General features: G+C 41.8%; 1 protein-coding gene across 6 annotated transcripts in view; it reads left to right on the top strand.

Annotated features, from left to right (window-relative positions):
* LOC101858246 (nuclear pore complex protein Nup153) overlaps positions 1-24909 on the top strand; it is a 148071-nt gene that overhangs the window by 86226 nt on the left and 36936 nt on the right. For 5 of the 6 annotated variants that reach the window (XM_013091512.2, XM_035973961.1, XM_035973960.1 and 2 more), the window contains 7 exons: positions 1228-1368; positions 2059-2283; positions 4210-4450; positions 6943-7095; positions 14097-14264; positions 15451-15654; positions 19774-19917. In XM_013091512.2, the coding sequence (XP_012946966.1) occupies positions 1228-1368; positions 2059-2283; positions 4210-4450; positions 6943-7095; positions 14097-14264; positions 15451-15654; positions 19774-19917 (1276 nt within the window). The remainder of the gene's footprint in view (positions 1-1227; positions 1369-2058; positions 2284-4209; positions 4451-6942; positions 7096-14096; positions 14265-15450; positions 15655-19773; positions 19918-24909) is intronic. The other variant, XM_005091965.3, reaches the window with a different exon arrangement.

Here is a 24909-nt window from a genome sequence, read left to right as displayed (position 1 = left end):
ATTATGCCCGTAAAGGTCTATAGTCAATGTCCTTTGAGAAGCTCAAGATAATAATGATAATAATAAAAACGGATAAAGGCAAGGTGGGTAACCGCCCCCTCCACAGAAGCAGCTTGCTGTGCTATTTTTAGCGTGGTGTTTGACACGTATGCTCTCTGCTCTCTGCTCTCTTCGCGTGCCTAGGTCCTAGGCCTAGCTAAGCCTGTGTGAGCGTGCGAGAGGAAGGGTTGTGATGTGCATCACACAATCGGCCGCCCCACCCCTCTTCGCAAAGGACTGTGCTTGGTAGGAGAGGCGGGGTATGGCTGCAGTTTCATCATCGCACTGTTGATTACTGTTGTTGTTTTGAAAATTTTAAAACAGCGTCGTTTGATTGATGCAGACTAAAGACCGACCCGTGATATTAAAATGTCTTTGTACTGCTAGACTCATTACCGATTGAACTCGAAAGCATTACTCATTGTGCTTCTCATTCTCAATCTGCCAATTTGAGATTCTCTCAAATTTCAAATTCAAGTCAACAGGTATAGATCTAATCTATCTGATAGTGGATGGTTGGCTGGTGCTCTGGTGTGGTTTGCTTCTTCTTTCCTATCAAACATCTATCGTCTTTATCTCCCCTCCTTCTGTTTTGTGTTTGTTACTTTCTTGTAACACCTCTAATCTTCAGCACTTATATGACCTTATTGTGTTGCAAGTGCCGTAAAACACTTACTGAAAACTAATCTATCTGATCAAGGACAATGGCCGAGAAAAGAAAAGTCTTGGTTCCGACTGAATATTTGTTGCTTCCCTTCATTCTCTGACACAGCCGATGCCATAACACTGTTTAAGCATCCACTGAACTATGAATCCCCCGAACTAACCGAGAGGCCAGTCCCGGCGAATTCGTGCAATCCGTGTAATACTGTATATGTCATGTACAGTTGAAACTCAAAAACAGCCACTCATTGTCAAAAGTGTAATTAAAATGTAAAAAAAATACACAAGGGAGGAAATTTGAAGTGGCTGTTTGTACAGGTGATTGTCTTATAACAGTAATTCGAGGAATATTTTGAATAACTGTATAGGCCGGCAATTTTTAGTTCTTAGAAATTATAAAGTGTTAATGTGCTTTATTAAGTGCAATTTTTAGGTTTTTTAAAGCTTCGGTTAATATCATATGTGTGGCATGAAGTTCAGATACGTTATTTTCACCCTTGTAAGAATTGTTTTGTTCTTATGTAGGAGAGCACAGTTGTTCACGAAAATAAAGAGGATGCATCTGGTAAAGAATCTGAAGCGTCCAGTGTGGGCACAGGTACAGGCAAGATAAAGACAAAAAAATTTTCCCAGCATATGTCATCCAAGAAGGAGGAGAATGATGATGTAAGTAAGGTTTTTATTCAAGTAAATATGATTGAACTCTCTCTCTCTCTCTCTCTCTCTCTCTCTCTCTCTCTCTCTCTCTCTCTCTCTCTCTCTCGCTCTCTCTCTCTCTCTCTCTCTCTCTCTCTCTCTCTCTCTCTCTCTCTCTCTCTCTCTCTCTCTCTCTCTCTCTCTCTCTCTCTCTCTCTCTCTCTCTCTCCCTCCCTCCCTCCCTCCCTCCCTCCCTCCCTCCCTCTCTCTCTCTCTCTCTCTCTCTCTCTCTCTCTCTCTCCCCCCCCCCCCCCCCCTCTCTCCCTCCCTCCCTCCCTCGATCGTGGAGGGTTAAAAATGATAGATATCAGCCTTCAGAAAGGGACCATGGATTCAATGTCTTTTCAGGGAGTGGTGAAAAAGAGACATGTGGAAAATAGGCACCTTGGATTTTCAGTGTCAACTCATGGGTATTGCCTTCTTTCATAGTGTCAACACAAGGGTAATGCCTTCTTTCATGTCATTTTGGTCAAGGTCTTTTTTGAGTATTTCTATAACTTTTTGCAAACTTCAAAATGTAGATGCAAACAGCTTTGGATGATTTTTGCAATTTGAGCCTGAACTGTTTCCTGGATTCCTGGGACACTTCTTAATGAATGCTACTAAAGAATATTGGACCTTTCTCACTGAGCCATTTTTTATCTCCAATTGTTTTTTCAGGCACAAGAGGTACCCAACCTGAGGACAGATTTTACGCTTCCTGTGGCCAGTATGGACCCCATCTCCTTTCAAAGTTTTCCTGTCAAGTCTCACACTGTGGCTCAAACCAGCATTCCATTGTCATCTCTTCAGTCTGATGTCTCGCCCCTCAAGTTCACCTTTTCAACTCCAATTCAGGAGAAACGTCAACCTGCCAACTATCATACATTAAACTTTGAGGACAAGGTTAGAATGAGTGTTGCTTTTATTTTCAGTTAAAAAGATATAGTCCTATGAATTCCAGTATATTTAGTTTTCAGGCATTCTGGGGAAATCCTTTAAAAACCCTTGTTATATGAGCACATTCTGTATTTGCTCTTACGACCATAAGTCGTATACCGTTGGCACTGTGTGGACTTGTTGAGAGTGCCAGCCATATGATAGCATAGCAAGGAGTTAGCATATAGTTATGCAGCTATTCTTTTCTTAGTAGCAAAAGTAAACATTTTGTTCAGGTTATGGATTTTAGGAATCTATGAAAGCGTGATCTACAGCTCTTTAAGAAAGTGTGCTTCCAGTCACAAGATGTATTAAAGGTATCTTGCTATTTTTACAGCATTGGTGGTCTACTCCTTGGTTGTGATGTGTCTGTATGTTGGTCATGTTCACTTAACACAGAGATGCCAACCAGTACGATTTTACGTATTTTACGATTTTTTGCCGAAAATACGCGAATACGACTTTTCATGTAAAAATACGCATCCTGGAATGCGAAAAATACGAGATTCAGCTTGGACGAGTAATCCTAATTATCTCAAGTCCCATCTTTTGTCAAAATAGTTTCAGTATAGCGGAACTGGAATATTTGAAAACCAAGTCCGATAAGGTCAGTAAGTTCAGCCTTACCCCGTCCGAGAGTACATTTAACTTTCATTTGGGTAGGCGGCAGGCGGAATTGTATATGACACCGAGGCTCGATCGGGAAATTCAAGATCTACTTTTGCTTTCATTACCACAGAGAAGTTTGCCAGTGGTAGTCTGATAACGCAACATTTGTGACATGCAGGTTGTGCAGTATAAACACTGTGTCGCCGTGCAAATGAAGTTTAATCAATACTCGGACTCGTCTCTGTGCTGTCACTTGTGGGGAAAAAAGGGGGAAAAATGCAAGGGTCGTCCGATTTTTAGATTGTCTGGCTCGCCATCGTGACCGGCCAGTGACCCTGCGCACATTCGCATCATAAAAATAGGGCATCGTGTGAGCAAAGACCGTCTTTAGTGGGAGTAACGGCTCGGCGAAGTATAGGACTACGGAATAGGGGAGGGGATTATTGATTTTTTTGAAAAGATACACTGAGGGGGGAGGGGGGTGTGTGTGTGTGTGTGTGTGTGTGTGTGTGTGTGTGTGTGTGTGAAGGCCACACCAGAGGACAACAACTTGGAAGCAATTTCAGTATTTTGATTAGAGCTCTCTGCAAAGAGCGTGTTGGTGCAGGCCGTGTGCGGAATTGGGACCCTTCATACTTTGCAAGTCTGTGTTATTGAAATAAAGTGTTCGTGTTTTATTGGATGGGTGATAGTAAATTATACCTACAGTGTATGTTGTAGCCGTCTGTTTCAAGACTGGCAGATTTTCAGTGTTACTGCATCTTGCCCTCCCACAGTTGTTACAACTCTCACAGTGCTTGTTGGGTCTACTTGAGCCATTCAAGTTATTGCTCTTATCTGAGTTTGAGCAATAACTTTAGCCTGTCAATTCCTAACATGAATTCTGACACCCAGACTGGTTCTTGATAGTCGAAATTCTTGTTCTAGACCCTTCCGAACGCCCAAAGCAGGATTAATTTTTTATATAATAATGAGACAAAAATATTATAATAGACTGAAATATTTCAAACAAGACCCCAGTATGACACTGAACACTAACATGTTGTTGACTGGACACATGTATATTGTACGCGTGTGTACTCCCTTTTTCGAGCTGGTGAGCTAGTAAATTTTTTTCCAGGAAATATTGCTGGACACAGTGAACATTTTACTAGTTGCTCGGTCGCTCGTGGGGAATACACATTTTCATATTTCCCAATACTTATTTCGGTCTTCTGTGGTTGGCATCTCTGTTTACACCTACATCCCATCATTTACAACAATAACAACAACCCCCCCCCCCAGGACTTTGTCTTTAGTTCCCCTATCAAAGCTTCAGCAGCCAAGACTTCAGCAGCCATGAATTCAGCAGCCAAGACTTCAGCAGCAGGGGCTGAAGAGGGTGCAAAGACCTCACCAGAACCTGCTGTTGGGGCTTCGTCTGTGGCAGGAATTGGTGTTTCTTCTGCAGCTTTTTCACCTGCCCCAGTTCCATCTTGGGGCTCCACTGCTCCAAAGCCAAAGACTTTGTCTCCTGATATTGGAGGTACAGTTGCTGTTCAGTTAAATTACGTTTTGAAAAGCTGTAAATTGTATTCTTGAATGGGGGGAGGGGGGAGGAGTAGCTCAAACATAAAACTACTCCTTGTGCTAATCTTTGATTCGATGACACCTGTAAAAGAAAAAGATTTGAATTAACATGTCTCATGATCACCATGTCAGGGTGACTGCCAGGCCCCGGAATCCCCCGGGAATTAAAAAAAATCGCCATGCCCCCTGGAATTTGAGGAAATCTGTAAAGTACCTGGGAAAATACATAACAGCTCTCGAACATTTGAAAACCAAATCGGATAACGTGCTTGGGTTCATTTTTTCCGGCGGCGATTGTTTTTTTATATTCATTTGGCTTTTCCCTGTCTGAGAGTACGTTTCACGTGAACTGGCGCCTATGGCGGCTGACGAAAATGTATGTGTGATACTGAAGCTTGATCTACTTTCACTTTCTTTACCTCCCAGAAATTTGCAGGTAGCAGTCTGATTAATGCAACATTTCTAACATGCAGGTTGTGCGTTACAAATGCTGTGTCGCCATGAAAATAAATCAATAATTGTCACTTGCTGTTATAATGAGAGGGAGGGGACTGGTGCGAAATGTCAGTTACAGCAGGATTCTCATTATTAGGGATCCAGTAGTAAATTCAATGGAAATAATAAAGTAGGCCTAATCTATGAGTTTGGTGTTCTGTTTATTTCTTTTTGATATCTCCCCTGATGATGATTTTGTTTTAACGTGACTGCCAGGTCATACTTAATAGAAAAATGAATCGGGTTCCTTTCTCTAGCGCTAGCGATGTTGACAGCCCGGCGTTGGTGGTCAGAAAGAAAGGGCTCTAGGCTAACTCGCCCGCTGTGTTGTCCCCCACCCCATCACACCCTGTGGTGCATTCCATCTGCTTGGGCATGTTACCCGTTCGCTCCATCCATCACAGCACTGAGAACTGTGACCTCTCCATCCCCGCATCGGAGAAGTGAGAGATATGGTAGGCCTAGATAATCTAGACTAGGCTGGCCTATCACGCGATGCATTCCGCTTGTCTGCGCATGCCACACCCTCCCCACTCCTTCGTTCCAGTCTTCATTGTTGACACACGTAGGCTCTCCCATTCTTTGTTTCGCTAGTTCACCAAGTTTCTCAACTTGCGATGTTTTACATAATGTATATTTGGCCTCTGCGCAGTAAAATATTGCGCTATAGCAGTATTTTATTTTCAAAGATAAAGAAGAGAAAACCCCCCCGGGGTTTTAGAATAGTCTTTATAAAAGACTTCTCATTATTTCTGGACTTGTTATAAGTAGAAGTATAGGGCTCCGGAATGGGGGGATTATTGATTTTTTAAACAGATGGGTGTGTGTGTGTTATGAAGGCAACACCGGATGACAAGAACTGAACTTGGAAGCAAGTTTTCCTATTTAGAATTTTGATTGTCACTAGAGCTCTTTGCACAGCTCGCTTTGGTGCAGGCCTTATTTGGAATCGGGATCCGTCATGCTCATACCTTGTAAGCCGTGTTATTAACGAAAGGGTTTGGGTAGTACGTTTTGTTTCGTATTGAGAGGTGTAATAATAATGATAATAATATATAACATTTATATAGCACATTTCCAAAAAAGTAGCTCAATGCGCTTTACATTGGAATACCCATTTTTCAAAAACCTTTCTTACTACTTACTTTCTTCTCATGCAATATACATTAATGCACACACACACACACACACACACACACACACACACACACACACACACACACCCCACACACACACAGACTATTTTCATCCAGACATAGGAACAGAACAAATATAATGAAAGATAACGTTAAAAGCTTATGAAGAATAGGCCTGTAGGAACAGAAAATGTTTAAGATGTCTTTTGAAGCCATCAAGTTTTCTTATTTGTCTTAGTTTCATGGGTAATCTGTTCCACATAAATGGACCAAGATATGAGAAAGATCTTTCTCCATATGAATTGTATGATTTTACAGGTGTCACAAGTAGGGTGTTATCGTTTGATGATCTTAGGTTTCTCCCTGGTTTATTTATACTGATAAGTTCTTGTAGATAAAAAGGAGCAGTTTTATTTACACATTTGAAACACATGACGCAGATTTTAAATATTCGTTCTTTTACAGGGAGCCAATGCATTTCTTTTAATAATGGAGTGACATGGTCTTGTTTTTTAGATCTTGTTATCAGTCTAGCGGCATTGTTTTGAATTACTTGTAAACGCTTCAAATATTTGTTGTTCAGACCTGCTAGGAGTGACTTACAATAGTTTTCAAAGAAATGTTTTGATCAAGTGTTATTTCTTTGCCTCTTGTATGCTTTAAAATTTTAAAAAGTGCCACAGGAGTGCCTACTACAAAGAATCATTACTTTTTATAGTATTTTTATTGCTTTGGTCTAGTAGTACCGTTTCTTCAATTGGTAGTGTAATTGAGCATGTGTTCCTCTGTTGGATTAAGTGAAGATTAACTCTTTCAGGCACATCGTCAAGTTTCAAGTCCTATTCCAAATGGGGAAGCAGCAAGAGCAACAGTGACATTTCTGCAGCCTCTGAAAACCCAGGCTTTTCTTTGGCACCGGCTTCCTCACTCAAATCTGGTTCTGTGATGGATATACTAGGTGATGGAAAATGTAAGTAATTCACTGTTGCTGTCTGTCTCAATCCCGACATGGTTGCCAATTTTTTTTGAATTTTTTTTTGGGGGGGGGTTAGTATTTACAAATTTATGGCCATATCAACAAAATTCACCATGAACTCCTAATTTTACAATGGGTGCCGAAATATAAGGTTTTTAGTCACCTTTTTTTCTTTTAAATACTCCGAGAAATGAGCGAGTTATGTAACTTTTGTTTATTGATGGATTTCAAAAATTCAAAAAGTTCCATCACCCCCAGTGGGTCAGGGGGGATATAAATAGACCCGCTGCTCCGCCAGCAGGAGGTGCAACCTCTTCACTGGCGATTTGTCGCCCATGGACATTTACGCTCAGGTGCACATGGGCGACACTTGCTTTGGTGTATCGTCTGTCTTCTATCGTCTTTCTTCCTTCTTCTTTCGTCCTTCCCCGAGCTGACCGGGGAATTAAATAAAAATAGTTGGCTGTCCCATCAACAGGGGGTGTAACCCCTCTGACGTAGGGGTGGCATCTTTTGTCCGCTCTTGCTATGTCTTCTATCCATCTATCTTTCTTTCCGTTCTGTCTACCGAAGGTCCGGTCCAGCAAAGAATAGACCCCAAATCCCCGCAACGCGAGGCACCCCTTTGACCGTGGGGTGCGACCCGAACGACCGGAGAAGGGGACCCTGGTGGCTGAGGTGTGGCTATACTCACCAACACGCCACTTTGGCCCTGGATTCTGTCTAGACGGGCGGGTGCAGTGGCCTACTGCACTCAATCGGTTGCGACTGGTTCATAGATTTCTTGCCGTCTGATTGGGAGTATACCTCCAGGGTAGCCCTGACACCAGCTATGGACTTCCGAGCGGTGTCCCCTTGTTGGACTCAGTGGCGGGTGGGGAGCCCTGGAGATGAATAAAAGACAAAATACACATGGATTCAACCAAAAACATTTCTCCCACCCCAATTCCCAACAAGTCCCAGACAGGAGAAGCAGGTGAAACTCCTGGCCTGGGCAAAAGAAAGAAGGGCCTTTCGGGCGAAGATGCTGACAATGTCAAAAGATGGGTATAGCGATGAAAAACAAGACACAAATCTAACCACACTAAGCGTCTTCAAGATACACATATCACTAAAACATTTCGGTATTCACAAGCCAAAATAAATTAAAAAAACCAGGATCCACGGACCTCCTGCAAGTCAGTTCCAGCATTGAATCAGGCAAACTGTTGGCCTGCACCTCGTTTGGTGGCATCCAAGGGTGTCATCAAAAGCCGAGAGCTCTGCGGCTGTTCCGAAGAAGAAATGGTTCAGGAGGTCGATGTAATTGTCCATGCTCGTCGTATCAAAATATGGCTGGATAGCAAGGAAATTTGTACCAACACGTGGATCCTTACCTTCAACACACCCACACCACCAACAAAATTAGACATTGCATACTTAGAACATATATATCGAAACCGATGCGCTGTTTCAATTGTCAGCGCTTCGGGGACACACAGCTACGCTGTCGTCGTGGTGCAGCGTGTCCTCGCTGCGGCAAGGAGGGACACTCTGGGGAGACCTGCTCTGCAGATCCCTGGTGTCCAAATTGTCGACAGGGGGGGTCACTCTGCATCTTCGACGGAGTGTCCGAAGTGGTGTCAGGAGAAAGCCATCCTAACACATAGGGCCCAGTACGGCGGAACGTTCGCTCAAGCAAGAGCAACGCTATACCCAAAAGGATCGACGCCGAAGAATACAACCCTAACATATTCAGAAGTCCTGAAGACTGTCCCAGGGTCAGTAAACCCAACCCGAAAGGTCCTTCAGACAAATAGAAAGCAGAACACCAGCAAAAAACAACACTCCAGTCTGGAGTTAGAGGAGGACATGGAGTCCACTTCCTCCACTCCTATCTCTCCCTCTCTCCATCCGCCATCTCCCCCCACCCCCTCTTCATCACCACCCTCTCAGCCATCTTCTTCATCCTCACCCCCTTCATCATCCTCACCCTCATCATTCTCATCATCACCCCCATCATCTTCACCCACAACATCCTCCCCATCATCATCCTCACACAAATCACCACATCCTACACCCTCATTGCTTCAACCTCCATCCCATCATCCTTCATCCAATAAAGCCCCTCCACCCACTCCCCGCACCCGCTCCCCCTCCTCTACCTGCATCCAGGACTCCGGTCCTCCTCCCCCTCCACACTCTCCCTCAAAAAAGGCTGCGGTCCACCGTGACCGTAGCTAAACAAAACAAAGACAAAGGTCACCAACGACCAAAAAAAAATGTATCGAACCCGTGCCCTCAAAATAAATTAAAATGGCAGTTCTTCAGTGGAACATTCGCGGTTTGCGTGCAAACCAGGCAGAACTCTCTTATCTTTTTACCTCACACACCCCAAATGTAATCTGTCTACAAGAAACTAAATTGCCAACACCCACATTCACATTAAAAAACTATCAAATTTACAACCAAATATACACAGACAACCAAATTGCCTCTGGGGGTAACTCCATTTGAATAAATAACCAAACACTACACAGACTAATACAACTAAACACAACGCTTCAAGCAGTTGCGGTCAGGGTCACCCTACACCGTCCTATAACTATCTGTTCAATATACATCCCTCCAAATTATCCTCTATCTTTAAGAGAACTAATAAACCTCAGAGACCAGCTCCCACAACCCTTCATCATGTTGGGAGATTTTAATGCCCATAGCCCTCTTTGGGGAAATTAACCAACTGATACTAAAGGTAAAATCATAGAAGATTTCTTAGTAAAAACCAATACTAGTATTTTTAACGACAGTTCCCCAACATTTCAAAATTCAAATAACCTAAAAATTTCATCCATAGATTTAACCCTTAGTGATCCTAACCTAATTCCAGACTTTCAGTGGTCGGTCCTGGACGACCCACACAGATCGGACCACTTCCCCATCACCCTAATTCCAGACATTCCACACCGAATTCCTATCCCAGACTGTTTCAATCTTAAAAGAGCGGACTGGGATGGGTTTCACATGGAATGTCTGGAGAAACTCAATCCATCTCAAACACAAACACAAACTTTTGAACGATTTCATTAAACCCTTCTCGAAATCGTTCAAAAACACATACCAAAATTATCCACCAAACCCCGAAAAAATAAATGTTGGTTCACTGAAGACTGCCAAAAAGCTGTTGCGGCCAAAAAATCAGCTCTCGGGAAGTTCGTCAACTCTAAAACTAACGAAGACCTCATTAATTTCAAAATTGCGCTAGCCCAAGCACGCAGAAAAATCAGAACAGCCAAGAAAACATCTTTTCGAAATTATGTCTCAAAAATCAACAGCAACACACCAATGCACAAAGTCTGGAAGATGATAAAGAAATTAAAAGGTACTAAAAAAGACACAATCAAACACATCCTAAAACCGAATAACTCCTTCGTAGAAACCGAAAAAACAGTTGCTGACTGTATAGCATCAACTCTCTCAGGAAATTCCTCTACCCACAATTACAACCCTGAATTCAAAAAAGTAAAAATGTCTTCTGAAAAAACAACTGTTGATTTTACCTCTTCAAATGAAGAAAACTATAATTGCAGCTTTTCTCTTCATGAATTAAAATGTAATATTGCAGAACTATCAAACACAGCTCCAGGCCCTGATCAAATACACAACGAAATCATCAAACGTCTTCCAGACGACTGTTATACCAATCCCAAAACCAGGAAAAGATCACTCTAACCCTTCAAACTACCGTCCCATAGCCCTTACAAACTGTTTCTGTAAACCTATGGAAAAACTTATTAACAAACGTCTAATGTGGTTTCTCGAAACCTCAAACTCCTTATCCAATTTTCAATGCGGTTTTCGCAAAAATCGCTCTACTATTGACCATCTCGTCCGACTTGAAACTTTTATTCGGGAAGCTTTCATTCGAAAAGAGCACCTTGTGGCTGTTTTTTTTTTTCGACTTAGAAAAAGCATTCGACACCACATGGAAACATGGTATTCTGAAAGACCTGCATGACTTGGGCTTACGCGGAAATCTTCCCGAATTTATACGAAACTTTTTGAAAGATCGATCATTTCAAGTAAAAGTAGTTCAACCCTATCAAATTTACACACCCAAGAAGAAGGCGTCCCCCAGGGAAGCATCTTATCGCCCATTCTTTTCGAAATCAAAATCAATTCCATCACAAAAACCCTTCAAAACAATATTGACTGCTCACTTTACGTTGACGACTTCCTGATCTGCTATAAATCCAAATCCAAAATGGATCACATTGAACGTCAGCTTCAGCTTCAACTCCATAAAAACGGGCACGGGTTCAAATTTTCCACATTAAAAACAAACTGTGTACATTTTTGTCTGTCGCACAAGTGTGTGCGACAACCAGATTTATATTTGTTTGGAGAGAAAATTCCTGTTAAAAAACAAGCTCGTTTCCTGGGCGTAATCTTCAACAATAAACTTTCTTTCCTACCACACTTGAAAGACCTAAAGACGAGGTGTCAGAGTGCTCTCAACGCCTTAAAAGTATTATCCAATCCTGAATGGGGAGGAGATACTGAAATACTTCTTCAACATTACCGTTCCCTTGTCCGTTCCAGGCTGGACTATGCCAGTCCTGTTTACGGATCAGCCAGAAAGTCTTATCTTAAAATTCTAGACCCTGTTCAGAACCAAGGCCTTCGCCTTGCCCTAGGCGCTTTCCGTACTTCACCTGTAGAAAGTTTACAGGCAGAAGCGCATGAACCATCTTTGGAACTTAGAAGAAAAAAACTCTCTTTGCAGTATGCTTTGAAACTTACTCAGTACCCCAAAACCCAGCCCACAAATGTGTCTTTGGCCTTCCCGAAGACCTAAAAACTTTATCCTCCTTAGGAAATAAAGTAAGCCCTTTCGGAATAAGAATCCAGAACGATCTCAAAGACATTGATTTTTGTGAAGACATAATCGAGCTGTTTGCCATATCCTGCATACCTCCATGGCATTTAACCAAACCAAACATAGATACTAGTCTTGAAAAACACAACAAAAAGTCCACAGACAAAACTACATACTTAAACTCATACAAACAGCTAATAAATAGATACCTTGAAGCAGAGAAACCCTTTACAGACGGATCCAAAAATGACTCCTCGGTAGGAGCTGCTGCCCTTACATCGCCACACAGCTTAAGCTTAAGGAAACTCCACCCAGAAATATATAATTGTCGTTGTCGGTGTATATATACATACATTGAAATTTGTATTGTATATACAAATGTAAATAAGCCTTTTCCATATTTACAACAACAAAATTTTTAAAAATAAATGTTTGTTCGTCTTTTTAGCATAATAGAAATAGTGTGAGCGTTTGCGGTTGCGAGCTCCGAAAGACTCTTTATTAAAAACACGTCTGATTTTGTAGCGGTGAAACCTGATGGCGCTTAAATGACCAAAATTGTGTCGATAGGGCCGTAAAACATCTACCCAATCAATCAATCAAACCAAACATAGATAATAGTCTTGAAAAACACAACAAAAAGTCTACAGAAAAAAATACATACTTAAACTCATACAAACAGCTAATAAATAGATACCCTGAAGCAGAGAAACTCTTTACAGACGGATCCAAAAATGACTCCTCAGTAGGAGCTGCTGCCCTTGCATCGCCACACAGCTTTAAGCTTAAGGAAACTCCACCAAGAAGCTTCAGTCTACACTGCTGAGGCTACAGCTCTTGAAATGGCCCTAAATATTATCGATCAATCAACCAAGTCTACTATTCTAATCCTTTCAGACTCTCTCTCTTGTCTGAAATCTTTAGAGCGCTCTGACACCCCTGACAACAGAATTTTAAAACTTATAATTAAACTGCATTTTCTACATCAGTCTGGAAAAACTATTACAATAGCTTGGCTTCCAAGCCATGTAGGCATTGATGGCAACGAAGCCGTTGACCAATTTGCCAAAGAATCTCTAAAACTACCTGAAAACAAAAATAGTAAAATCCCTTTCTCTGACATGAAACCGAAAGTAAAAGAACACATCACATCCTCCTGGTCCCAAATTTGGAATCAACAAATACACAACAAACTCCATTACATTCAACTGAAACTTACGACCAGGAAACCACCATTTCTCCCACGAAGAGAAAAAGTAATTTTTACCCAACTAAAGATAGGACACACGCACGTCACGCACAAACATTTGCTCGAAGGAGAGGAAACTCCTTTTTGCGTGTCGTGCAACACCAATTTCACAGTTCGGCACATCTTAACGGAATGTGTCGAATTTAATTATGTTCGTGAGAAATATTTTAAATGTAAAGATATTAAGACCCTTTTTGACATCATAGAGCCTTGAAAAATTGTAAGTTATATAAAAGAAATTGGACTATTTAATAGAATGTGAAAATATATAGTTATCGTTATCGGTGTATATATACATACACTGAAATTTATATTGTATAAATACAAATGTAAATAAGCCTTTTCCATATTTACCCAAAAATTTTTATAAATGTTTGTTCGTCTTTTTAACATAATGAAAATAGTGTGATCGTGTGCTGTTGCGAGCTCCGAAAGACCCTGACTAAAAACACGTCTGATTTTGTAGGGGTGAAACCTGCTGGCGCCTAAATGACCAAAATTGTGTCGATAGTGCGTAAAACATCTACTCAATCAACCAATCAAAAAAAAGTTCCATGCTCTATGAAGATAAAGCTACAAAATGCACCTATTTGCAAACACTTTCTGACCAAAAAGAAGGTTTTTCGTGGTCATTGCTAGTTATGAGTTGTCGGCAATCTCTTCAAACAAGTTCCTAAATGCCATTTTCAACCCTCTAAAAGCACCAAAAAAAAATTTCTGGGACCTATGCAGCCCCCAGACACCACGGCAGAATTTTCCTTTTTAGCGCAACTGTTGGAAGCACTTGGGACAAGTTCGACTATAGCGAAATATGTCAATTTGCATTTATATTATGTTCTCAGTGTTGTGGATACTGAAATATATACACATTTCTGACCTTGTTTTCAGCATTGAGCTCACCAGTTGCACCTGCTTTCCTGAAGACGGATGATTTAATGGCAAAGTTCAAAAAGCCTCCTGGTGCTTGGGACTGTGGGACTTGTATGCTTGGGAATACTGCAGGTGCACAGAAGTGTGTAGCATGCGAAACGCCCAAACCTAGAGCCAGAAAGACTGGTAAGCCTGGAGCTTATAGGATCTAGCCTAGGGCAAAGTTAAACACAGACTAAAAAATTATAAAGAGAGTCGGGGAGAGGAGAAAGTGAGGCTGGCACGACTTACGAACGAAGGGAAATTTTTCTACATGAAATGGACTATGTCTACTACGCACTCAAGCACGCCTCGGCATAAAGCATGCTTAATAATTTTATGCTTTCTCCCGATGACTGTGCTTAAAGCCAGCATTGACTGTACCTGATTTTTTTTGCCAGAATGCAGGGCTGCCCACCATTTTAGCAGAATCCGTACGATTTTTATTCACTTTAACGGAAGTACAATTGTAATTCCCCCGATTCCGATTTCTAAAAAAAAATTGGCTACCCCAACACTCTTCTGTGTAAATTATAAAGGGGGAAAAATGTAAAAATTATCCGACTCCAGCAGTCTATGTCACAGCGTCACATGCAGCTTTCTGACTTAATTTAACAGTGTTAACACCCTCTCGGCATTGGGCCCTTCTTGTGGCTCAGTGCCACTTTGCCCTTAGAAAAACATTAGATTTTAGAAGTGCCAAAGCCAGGAGTAAAGCAAACATTACATTGACAAGGTGTTAGAAAATCCCTGCCCTTTCGTATCATCATGCCTTTGTTTACGTTTTTTATGCTATAGTGGATTACAACCTGTATCCTTAACACCACATGGAAGACGATTTTCCCTGGCCATATTACGAATTTTAAAGCCAGTTTACTTATTTCTCTCTGTTGGTTATCAAAACATTTTCTGGTGGGTGGGCAGCCCCGAGAATGCCTGAAATTGACACCCTGAGTGTACGTGAAAGGGGACATTTGATGAGATTGGCTTGATGTCAGTCGTGTAATATGTCCCAGGAAAATGAATGCCCCCCCCCCAAGTTAGTTTGGCAGTCACCCTGCAGGGGGATCATAATATATCTAAGTTCTTCTCTCTTAGGTATGCTATGCTGTCTCTAGTACATTTTGCAACTGTTTGGTGAAAATATTGTTGGTGAACATTACTTCAAGTAAAGTGAAAACATTGAATTGGAGAAACCTGATGGTCAAGACCTTCCAAATTCTTGGGACATTGTAGATTATTCTGCCTTATGTTCTTAGCTTCATTCTAAGCTGAGCTTTGTTCACTGTAAATGCTGGTCAGGTTCTCACCAAGTGTGCATCTTTGTCTCAAGATTCCACGACTGTGTTGAAAGCTCCAACAGCCAGTGCCACAAGTACTCCACCGGCCACTGATGACTTCCTAGCTAAATTCAAGAAACCTGCAGGTAGCTGGGAATGTGATACATGTATGCTGACAAACAAGCCAGATGCTGTGAAGTGTGTGGCTTGTGAGGCACCAAAGCCAGGAGCCAAATCATCGCAAGCTGGGGAAGCAGGTAGGTTGTTTGAGAGGCTTGCTTTATCTCAAGGTAGTTCATTATTCTATGCAAAACTGTTCTCCAATTATTTTTGTACTTCAGTACCCTTTCAAGTATTGATACTTTACTTTTACTTTACTTTTCCGATCCAGCTGCCATTTGGGTTCTAGCCCTTCGGCCTGTCGATATGGCAAAGAATTTACAGGTTTTTGTCAGCTGTGTTTTGTCGCTGTATAGAGTATTTCCGATGTCTGGGGAGGCAGGTAGGTAGGTGCTACGCAGGTCGCAAAGTGCAGGGCAGGTAAAGAGTTGGTGTGAGACTGCTTCATCCTGGCAGTCACACAACGGGCAGTCGGGTGGGGTATCCTTGCTGATCCTATTTAGGAAGGAATTCAGTTGGATGTGTTGTGTTCGCAGGCGAAAGATCCTGACTTGTTCTCTTCTACTCAGGAAATTTAGTGCATTTTATGAGTTGGGAGCTGTCATGTGGGCAAATACCCTTCTTCCAGTTTTGCCCGTTGCCCATCCATTCAGCCACTGTTCCCTGGTGTTGCATTTTGATGATGTTCTTGACTGTCTGTTGTGATACTGATGATGTTCTTGACTGTCTGTTGTGATACTGGGTTTTGAGGTTGTGTTTGTGTGCAAGTATTGATTGAAATTGACTTTTCTTTCTTTCTTTTTGTGTGGGTTTTTTTCTCTCCAACAAAGTGTTACTTTTTGCCCGATTCTGTTACTTTTAGTTTGCACGACTCAGCGGCCCTCCGGAGCTCCCAGGCTCAGGGTCATGGGGTTATTTAGCCTTGAAGCAACTTTGCTGGTGTCAGTTAAGAAATCTGTATTTTTGTCTGTTTGAAATAAAATAACTTCTTCCCTATCTCACACAGCAAACCTTTACAGTTTTGGCCCTGGCAATGTTGGCAGGTATGCATTGTTTCTTTGCAGTTTGGTCAACAATACTGTTTCACCTTCATATCTGCTAAAATGTGGCTACCTTAGATAAATAATCTTCTTCCTTCCTTTCATTCTTTCTGTCTATCTTCGACGTTTTGCTGCTGCTGGAAAATCTACATTTATCTAGAAAACTGAAATCGGAATGTAGAAAGAAAATAGGTATCGGAGCAAAACTTTCTCAAATCTGTCGTGTCTAGAGAATTGGTCAGTACCGTTAGGAGGATTCTATGCAGGGTGACTGCCAGGCTCCGGGATCCTGGGGGCCCAGGAATTGACCGGGAATCTGGACAAAAATCTCCTAGACCCGGGAATGCCCCTGGAATTTTAGGAATTCTGTACATTGCCTCAGGGAAAGACCGTGAAAATGCACAAAGTCCTCAACCAAATCTGAAAAGGCCACAGAGTTAGACTAATATTACTGGTCGCGTTTGTGATAATGCGTTCGGCGAATAAGCGGCTATGGCAGCAGGCGGAAGTGTAGGTGTAATACCAAGACTCTCATCAGGAAAATCTGAATCTACTTTCGCTTTCGTTACCGCCCAGAATTGTCCGATGATAGTTTAACGTTTGATCTTGTTATGACATGCAGTTTGTGCATTAGAAACAAATTGTCGCCATACAATTAAAATCAACATTCTCACTGTTGAAAAAGAACAAGTGTATACCGATTTCTAGATTGTTGGGCCCGTCATCGTGACCGCTCAGTGAACCTGTGCGCATCCGCATTGTGTGAGCACGGCATGAGTAAGGGACCGGCGGTTGTTGGGGTCATCAAAATTTTAATATATTGAAAATAAGAGTTTTGAAAAGTGACAATGAAGAAATGCCTTTTATTTCAACCCTCAGAAAGCTCTAATTGCTGGAGGAATAATTACTTGCGGTCCAACGAAACGCGCGAGCCGCTGGGAATCAGTTAAAGAACAAAAACACCAACAACAAAAAAAGGCCTCATTTCATAAACACTATTCACCTTAACTTGTGCACGCTCAAACACCCACCTTCCCTCCACATACATGTATACATAAACCCACGCCTACCTCAAAGTTACCATTTCAGGTAAATTCAGGGTCAGTTTCAGGTATTTCCCCCAAAATCAGGCAGTACATAGACAAAGAAGGGGGGGGGGGGAGATTATCATTGCCCCAGTACATATAGCGGGCGCGCGCGCACACACACACGCATGCATGCACAAACAAGTTTTAAAAATATAATTACTCAATGTAGCAAGCCCGTTCAATTGTTACTATATATACTGGGGCAACAACCATCTTTTTTCCCCCTTTTCTTTGTTTATGTAGGCCTACTACCTGATTTTGGGCCAAAATACCTGAAACTGACGCTGAATTTACCTGAAATGGGAACTTTGAAGTAGGCAGCCCAGCTCCTGAAAAGACAACTGTTGACATTTCCGTTTCAAATGAAGACAGTTCTTGCCGCTCATCCCGATTGAATTTTGCCCCTAATCTCAAGCATCCCGATTTTCCTGTTTTAGATCGCCAGTATCCTGATTTTTTGTGGTTGCGTCCAATTCTTAGAAAAAATTTTTTTTAAGTTCTGCAATCTCTTTTGCTTGGAAACACCGATTGGACTTTTTATCAGCAGGAACTTGCAACGCTATTTTCTAAAGCATCTATGCCGAATCTAGATCTAGTAGATGACTAACGCACGTTATTTAAACTAAAATCGACCTAGTTTCAAACGCTCATTCGCATCACATGACATGACCTCGTAGGTGTGGTGAGTAGCACGTGTGTCGGGGACCATCGGTTGTCGGGGTCAACAAAGTTCATTCACACCGCTCACGTTGGTCGAGGTGTTTTTCGGGACTTAACCAGTGTGGACGGCCGGGGGGGGGGAGGGGTGGGGGTATTGTTTTGACACTTGGGCCTAAAGTGCGTGCCGTGATAGAGGGGAAAGGAATAAGAAAAAAATTGAACAACCTTGGCGCGATCTTTTTTTCGATGTGATGGAAGTCAAACGTTAAAACGCGGGCACGGGCGTTTTGCGTGGATGATTAGTTACGTGTCAGCTATTTTCAAGACTATGAGTGTTTCAGCATCACTGCGACCTTCGCTCCCCCAGTCTATCCAACTTCTACTCGAGTACATGTAGCTGTGTTTCAGTTTTCCCTCTATTTAGAGGCCCAAACGTGAACTTATTCCTGCAAAAGTTTTGCCCTGCATACTTGCCTCTTAAAAGGGAACCAGGACCCCCCTCAGTACCAGGACCCCCCCCCTCAGTGCCCTTTATACTTTATGACTGGTTTGCCGTTGATCCCGATTTTTTTCACCAGATCCTGATTTTTAAACTCAGAAATCCTGATTTTTAGATTTCATAGAGTGGCAGGTCTGGATTACCTCCCGGGGCAGTGCCACTGACTGAAGTGTCTTAGGCCATTCCCAAAGGGGGGACATTTCTCGTTCAAGCATAGTAGAATTGTAAATGGACTGACTCATGTCACGCTCAGAACTGTGCCTAATCTACAACAGGGAACTGCTGCTTTTTCTTCCCTGATCCTTACTATTGTCATTTTCCTCTACTTCTTTTGCATGTTTGTCACTCTCTTGTGACCTGCTATTTTGGGGTGCCTTGATAGTCGAAGCAGACCTTGTGCTGTTGAAACTAGATAGGTGAGCAGTCTAAGTCTGATTCCCTGTAAAGACTTCTCTGTTGACACCCCACCCTTTGGCGCTCATATGACCGTATGCAGTTGCGAGCGCCGTAACACCTTCTACTATTTTTTTTTTTTTTAAGTACTATAATTACGGATTTTCTCTTGATAAACAAAAATTAAATATAACTGCAGAACTATCAGACACAGTTCCAGGCCCTGATTAAACACACAATGAAATCATCAAATATCTCCCTGACGAAACACTCCTTTTACTCCTTGACATTTACAATGAACGTTGGCATTCTCAAAAATATGTTGATTACTAAAACATATGGTGATGGATTGGCAGCCCTGCTTTTGTGGGTGGTTTTTTTGTGATGATATACTATGGGTATTATTGTAGGCCTATATTGATTTTTGAAGTTTCAACATTGAACTGCCCACCTTGCTATTTCACAAACTCAATCCTCTTCTCAAGGGTGGCTGTACAAAATTGACTGTACACCACTGTTCACTTATAAATGCCACATAATTCAAAATATTTACTACATCACATGACCTATTGCCAGGAAATAAACCTTCTCTTGGCGCACTGTTCAAGAAACCCTCAGGAAGTTGGGAGTGTGATACTTGCATGGTGCAAAATTCTACTGGGGCTCTTCGTTGTGTTGCCTGTGATTCTCCGAAGCCAGGACTGCAGTCAGCTGGTGTTGGTATGTTGTTCCTTCTCTGTCATGAGTGCACATGTGCAAGTTTTATTTGTTCCTATTTTTGGTTGTCTGAATACGAGACAATTACAAAATTGTGGATGGGGGCCTTTGGGATTATTCATTCTAGTTCAAGACTCGCAGGATTTATAGATCAGTGGTGACGTGCTGATCGTTTAGTTTGATCTGTTTGTTTTGTACATTTTAGCTTGCCTAGACTCTATACTCTATATGATGTGTATTTGGAGACCTACTGACATTTTCATGTGGAAACATTTCTAAGGAACCTTTGATAAAGTTTGGCTGATTAAGCTGAAATTCAGTAAAAGAGCTTGGCGTTAAAGCTGTGTGATATGTGTGTGTGTGGAAAATGAGTTGTCAGTGCCTTCTTTCTCCAAAGCAATATCACAAGATGAAGCCATGATACTTAAATGCCCCCATACTGTGCTTGTGGCTAAAACTCTGTGGAGAAGAATATACAAAATGGCAAATTGGGGGGCATTGCTATCCTGTTGCTCTATGGTACTTCAGTTTTAACGTGAAGCAATGGCTATGCCATGTATGTTAAACTGTCCACTAACAATGAGCTAGGTTCCCAGAACAATAGTGGTTTCAGATGTCCCAGAACAATAGTGGTTTCAGATGTCCCAGAACAATAGTGGTTTCAGATGTCCCAGAACAATAGTGGTTTCAGATGTCCCAGAACAATAGTGGTTTCAGATGTCCCAGAACAATAGTGGTTTCAGATGTCTTTTCTTAGTATTTGTTGACCTTTTCGGGTGTTTGCTTGGTTTCCCTTTATGTTTTTTTTTTTTTTGCTGGAGTTTTTGTTTTCTGTATTACAAGTGTATTCGTAGCTGCTGTACGCTTCCGTCCACGGAGCTGCGACAATAGTCGTAGCAAAATACCAGTCAATAAAATTGAGTACGAACCACTAATCCAGGTTTCTATTGAAAATAATAAATCGGTTGTAGCTTGTAAAAACTTGCTAGCTTGTTTCGATCCAGTTTTTGGCCAAGTACAAGTTAGTTTTGTTGTTTTGTCACCGCAAATCATTGCAAGAAAGCGAGCACTGAAATCTTCATTGACAAGAAGAAGAGAAAAAAAAACAGCCGCAAAAACCAACAGCACCACCACTATTTTTTTAAACCATGTTTTTAGTTTTGTTATAGGCATAAGCAGCAAAGAAAATGAAAGTAGACGTAAATCTAGAAAAACAAGGCGATCAGATTGATTTTAGTGCCTTGAAAACTTCGAAGATAAACTAGATCTAGACCATAGATTTACTAAAAGTTGCTATGGCTAAATCCGAGGGCCGATGAGTCACAGATGGATGAAGAATATATTGTTTTCTCTGCTCTTTCCTTCATCTTTCATTCTAATAATATTAAAGGTTCATTTAAAGTAAAATCAAAGCGAAATTTCCTATTGATACATTAAATAGTTTCGGCACTATACGTGTGTAAGGTTAGTGTGTCGAGTTCAGACAGGACCCCCCCCCCCTGGCTCGCGGCAAGCCAGGTGGACACAAGTGCACTGCCGCAGCAAGGCAGGGTGAATTGGGTTCAATGGACATAAAAGCTGTTGAGCTGAAAAACAAAATTTAGGGGGGTAAAATGTCAAACTGGCGGAAATATGCTGATGTCTTCGATTTCATTATTTTGACGAGCGCTTGATTTCACCATGATGCCTCACATATTTAGATGTTGTCCTTGTCAAATGAAACGGGTCCCTGGGAGAAGTGGTTGTTATCTAATTATGTTTTTATTCTTTGTTACAGTTTATTTGTCACTGTTTTCATGAGAATGCAATATATTTTGATACGAGTTGTGCACAGTTTTGTAGTTTAAATGCTACCCACATCTGCTGACATAATTTCTTCTATTCTGTTCTTTTAAAAATTTTTTTTTTTAAAGGATTATAAGTTTTTTTCTGTACCATGTTAGATTTTAATATTATATTGCAATATTTCCGTTCACAGCCTGTTTCAAATGATGCATACTTCTTAAGGCTGAGCAACATGTGCTGCTACCTCTAAGGAACCTTTGATGAACCTATTGCTGGGCTCGGTCCCTTGGTTTTAAGATTTGACATCTCTTACATACACAGGGCTGCCTAAATTTACTGATTTTTCCAGTAGTTACCAATTTTGGGCCTGTTCTACCGCCATACTGATAAAGATGTCAAAACTACTAGATTTGCGATGGGGGCTGAAAGAAGAAGAAAAAGAAACATTCTGCAGTGCTTCCAATCTTCCTTGTTTTTGCGGAAATGCGTACATTCCGAAAGTTCCGTACATGCTGCATCATATCAACTCCATGAGAGACCATTCCGTAGCAAAGGATCAGCACTTTCAGATATTTACGGCAACTCTCGGCAATAAGTTGTATTAGAAACTGCCAGATTGCGCATTTCGTACACTCTGCCATTGTCTATCTGTGCCATTCAGTCGGCAATAGTTTTTCACGTGCATATCGGCTAAAATCTGTCTACTCACGATACTTTTACTTTACTTTTCCGATCTAGCGGCCACTTTGGTTCTAGCCCTTCGGTCTGACCCTCTACTCACGATAGATAATCTTTCTCTTTCCTTTCATTCATTCATTCATTCTTTCTATCTTCCGGTTTTTGCTGTGGCTGGAAAATCTGTGCATTTAATTCATATTAACTCGCTCAAAAAAGTCAAGGAACAAAAATTCAAAGAAAGTTAACTGAAGAACAATTCCACTGGAATTTTTCAAAAAAGGTGCTTTCGACTCTCTAGATTAAGCGTGTATGATTTAAGATTTCAACGAGAAATTCATGTAAAATGTGTTTAAGTCACACTGGTAGGACTTCTAAAGTCTGAACAGCCATAGTTCTTCATCTTCATGAACATTGTCAATTGGGTGGGACTTCTAAAGTCTGAACAGCCATAGTTCTTCATCTTCATGAACATTGTCAATTGAGTGTAGCCACTCTGTTTGACCAAACACTCGGCACAGCGTCGACGCATGGACAGGACATGCCTTCAGAGACAGTGCTTCCGCTCCGTATTTTACGGAAATCCGTACTTTCTGCCAGTTTACGTACTTGTTCCTCCATCATTATCAACTCCCTCCGTAAAAAGCTGCGATATTGTAGGACTACCGAAATTCCATAGCAAAAGATCCGTACTCGTCTTCGTTTTGTCTAGTACTAGTATAAGTTATGGATATTTACGGTAATTCTCTCGGCAATAAGTTAGTGTTATAGAAACCTGCGAGATTGCGCATTTCCTGCTATCGGCTATTATTCCGCTATGCCCCATGCATTCATTGCGGGTTGGTCGGCAGTACATTTTTACATGTGGATTGATCAAAATGTGGCGAGCCTTTTGTGCCAATTTCCTCCCTTCTATCATTCTCTCATTCTGTCTGTCTATCTTCGCATTGTTGCCTCGGCTGGAAAATCTGCGTGTTGATCAAGTAAATTGACTTGTGATCTTAGACAGAAAATTACTGTCAGAAAGAAACTTTTTTACAAATTTGTCTAGATCCAGAGAAATGATCAATACGAAGATTCTACGGCATGGGAACACGATAAGGGCCGCGATGAAAGAAAACCAACATAAAACTTGCTAAAATCAAGAATAATTTGAAGTGGTGTTCCGAGGTTGTGACATGCAACATTCAGACTTGAAATTTAAGGAAAATTAGGGTATACGCCGGGTAACTATTTTGAAGGTTCATATCTATTCATTATTCCCAGGTTTGCCTTCTATCAATGGTGCGATGACAAATTAATTGAATTATAGTAGCAATGGAATGAAAACTTGCTTTTAAAAATTGCCATCAATGAAAATATATTATGTAAATCTTGGTGAAGAAATCAAACAGGACAAAATGTTGGTGAAAAAATAAATGTGGTTTGTAGGCAATCTCTTCAAACAGGCTCCCAAATGCCATTTTCAACTCTCTAAAAGCAATCAGTTTCAGTTGCTTAAGGGGCTTCGCCCCCTGAACCCCCAGCAGAATTTTCCTTACTTTTCAGCTTCAGCTGGTGGAAGCACTGGGAGAACTTTTTGAAGTAGGTTCTGCCACTCCTCGACGAGGCAGCTCAAAGTTGTTGAAGGTTTTGTGCAGGATGGTGATTGTCCCTTATCCACCGGTCAATGTGATCCCAAATGTTCTCTCTTGGGTTCAAATCCGGACTGCAAGCTGGTCAGTCCATGCGGGAAGTCCCCCACGATGCGTGCGCGATGTGGCGCGGCGTTGTCGTCCTGCAGTACAGCCTGGGGTCCAATCTGCTACCGGAGAGGAAGCAGCAATGGGGCGCGGTCAAATTGCCCTGTACAGGGGGTCCTGTGGTGAGCTGAGAAGTCTCCCCTCACCAGAAGATCCTCCACCGAAGGGCGCCACCTGCTGGAAAACGGTCTCCTCAGGGCCTCCAGACTGGGGCTCGCCTGTTTAGATGCAGCAGGTTGAATCTGGATTCGTCCGAGAAGACTACCTGGTCCCACTGGAATTCGTCGCCTGTCACACGAAAGGGCGTATTCCAGATTTTGGCAGTTTTGAGTTGTTACTACTAGTAGATAGCGCTGCCTCAGATCTATGTTCACACGAAACGGCGTATCCCTAGCTTTAAAATAACAGTTCTAGCAGTAAAAAATCAAAAAGGGCGTACGCTGACACTCAGCGCCGCCGAACCAGACGAAACGGCGTACACAGGCTTACGCCTTTTCATGTGCAAAAAATTTATACAAAGTTTTATCAATTCTGTTCGCACGAAAGGACGTATACCTTGGATAGGCCCCTTCGTGTGAGCGACATGAACACTTTTGTCTTTTTTTTTTCTGGCATAGGCCAGGGCCGTATAACGTAATATCATAGTAATACTAGATTCTAGGCCCTCCTCCAATGATGCAATAGGCCTGATACACAACACAGAGTACACGCACTGTGTGCAGCGAATCCTGCTTGTGCAAGAGTGAAAATGAGGCGGTCCTTATTGTTTTGTTAGCCTACAATTGGTGACTGT

This window comes from Aplysia californica, unplaced genomic scaffold (genome assembly GCF_000002075.1).
Source record: "Aplysia californica isolate F4 #8 unplaced genomic scaffold, AplCal3.0 scaffold00038, whole genome shotgun sequence".
Taxonomy (NCBI): Eukaryota; Metazoa; Mollusca; class Gastropoda; order Aplysiida; family Aplysiidae; genus Aplysia; species Aplysia californica.
Note: the sequence above shows the minus strand (reverse complement) of the source record. Positions and strands in the feature narration are given on the sequence as shown.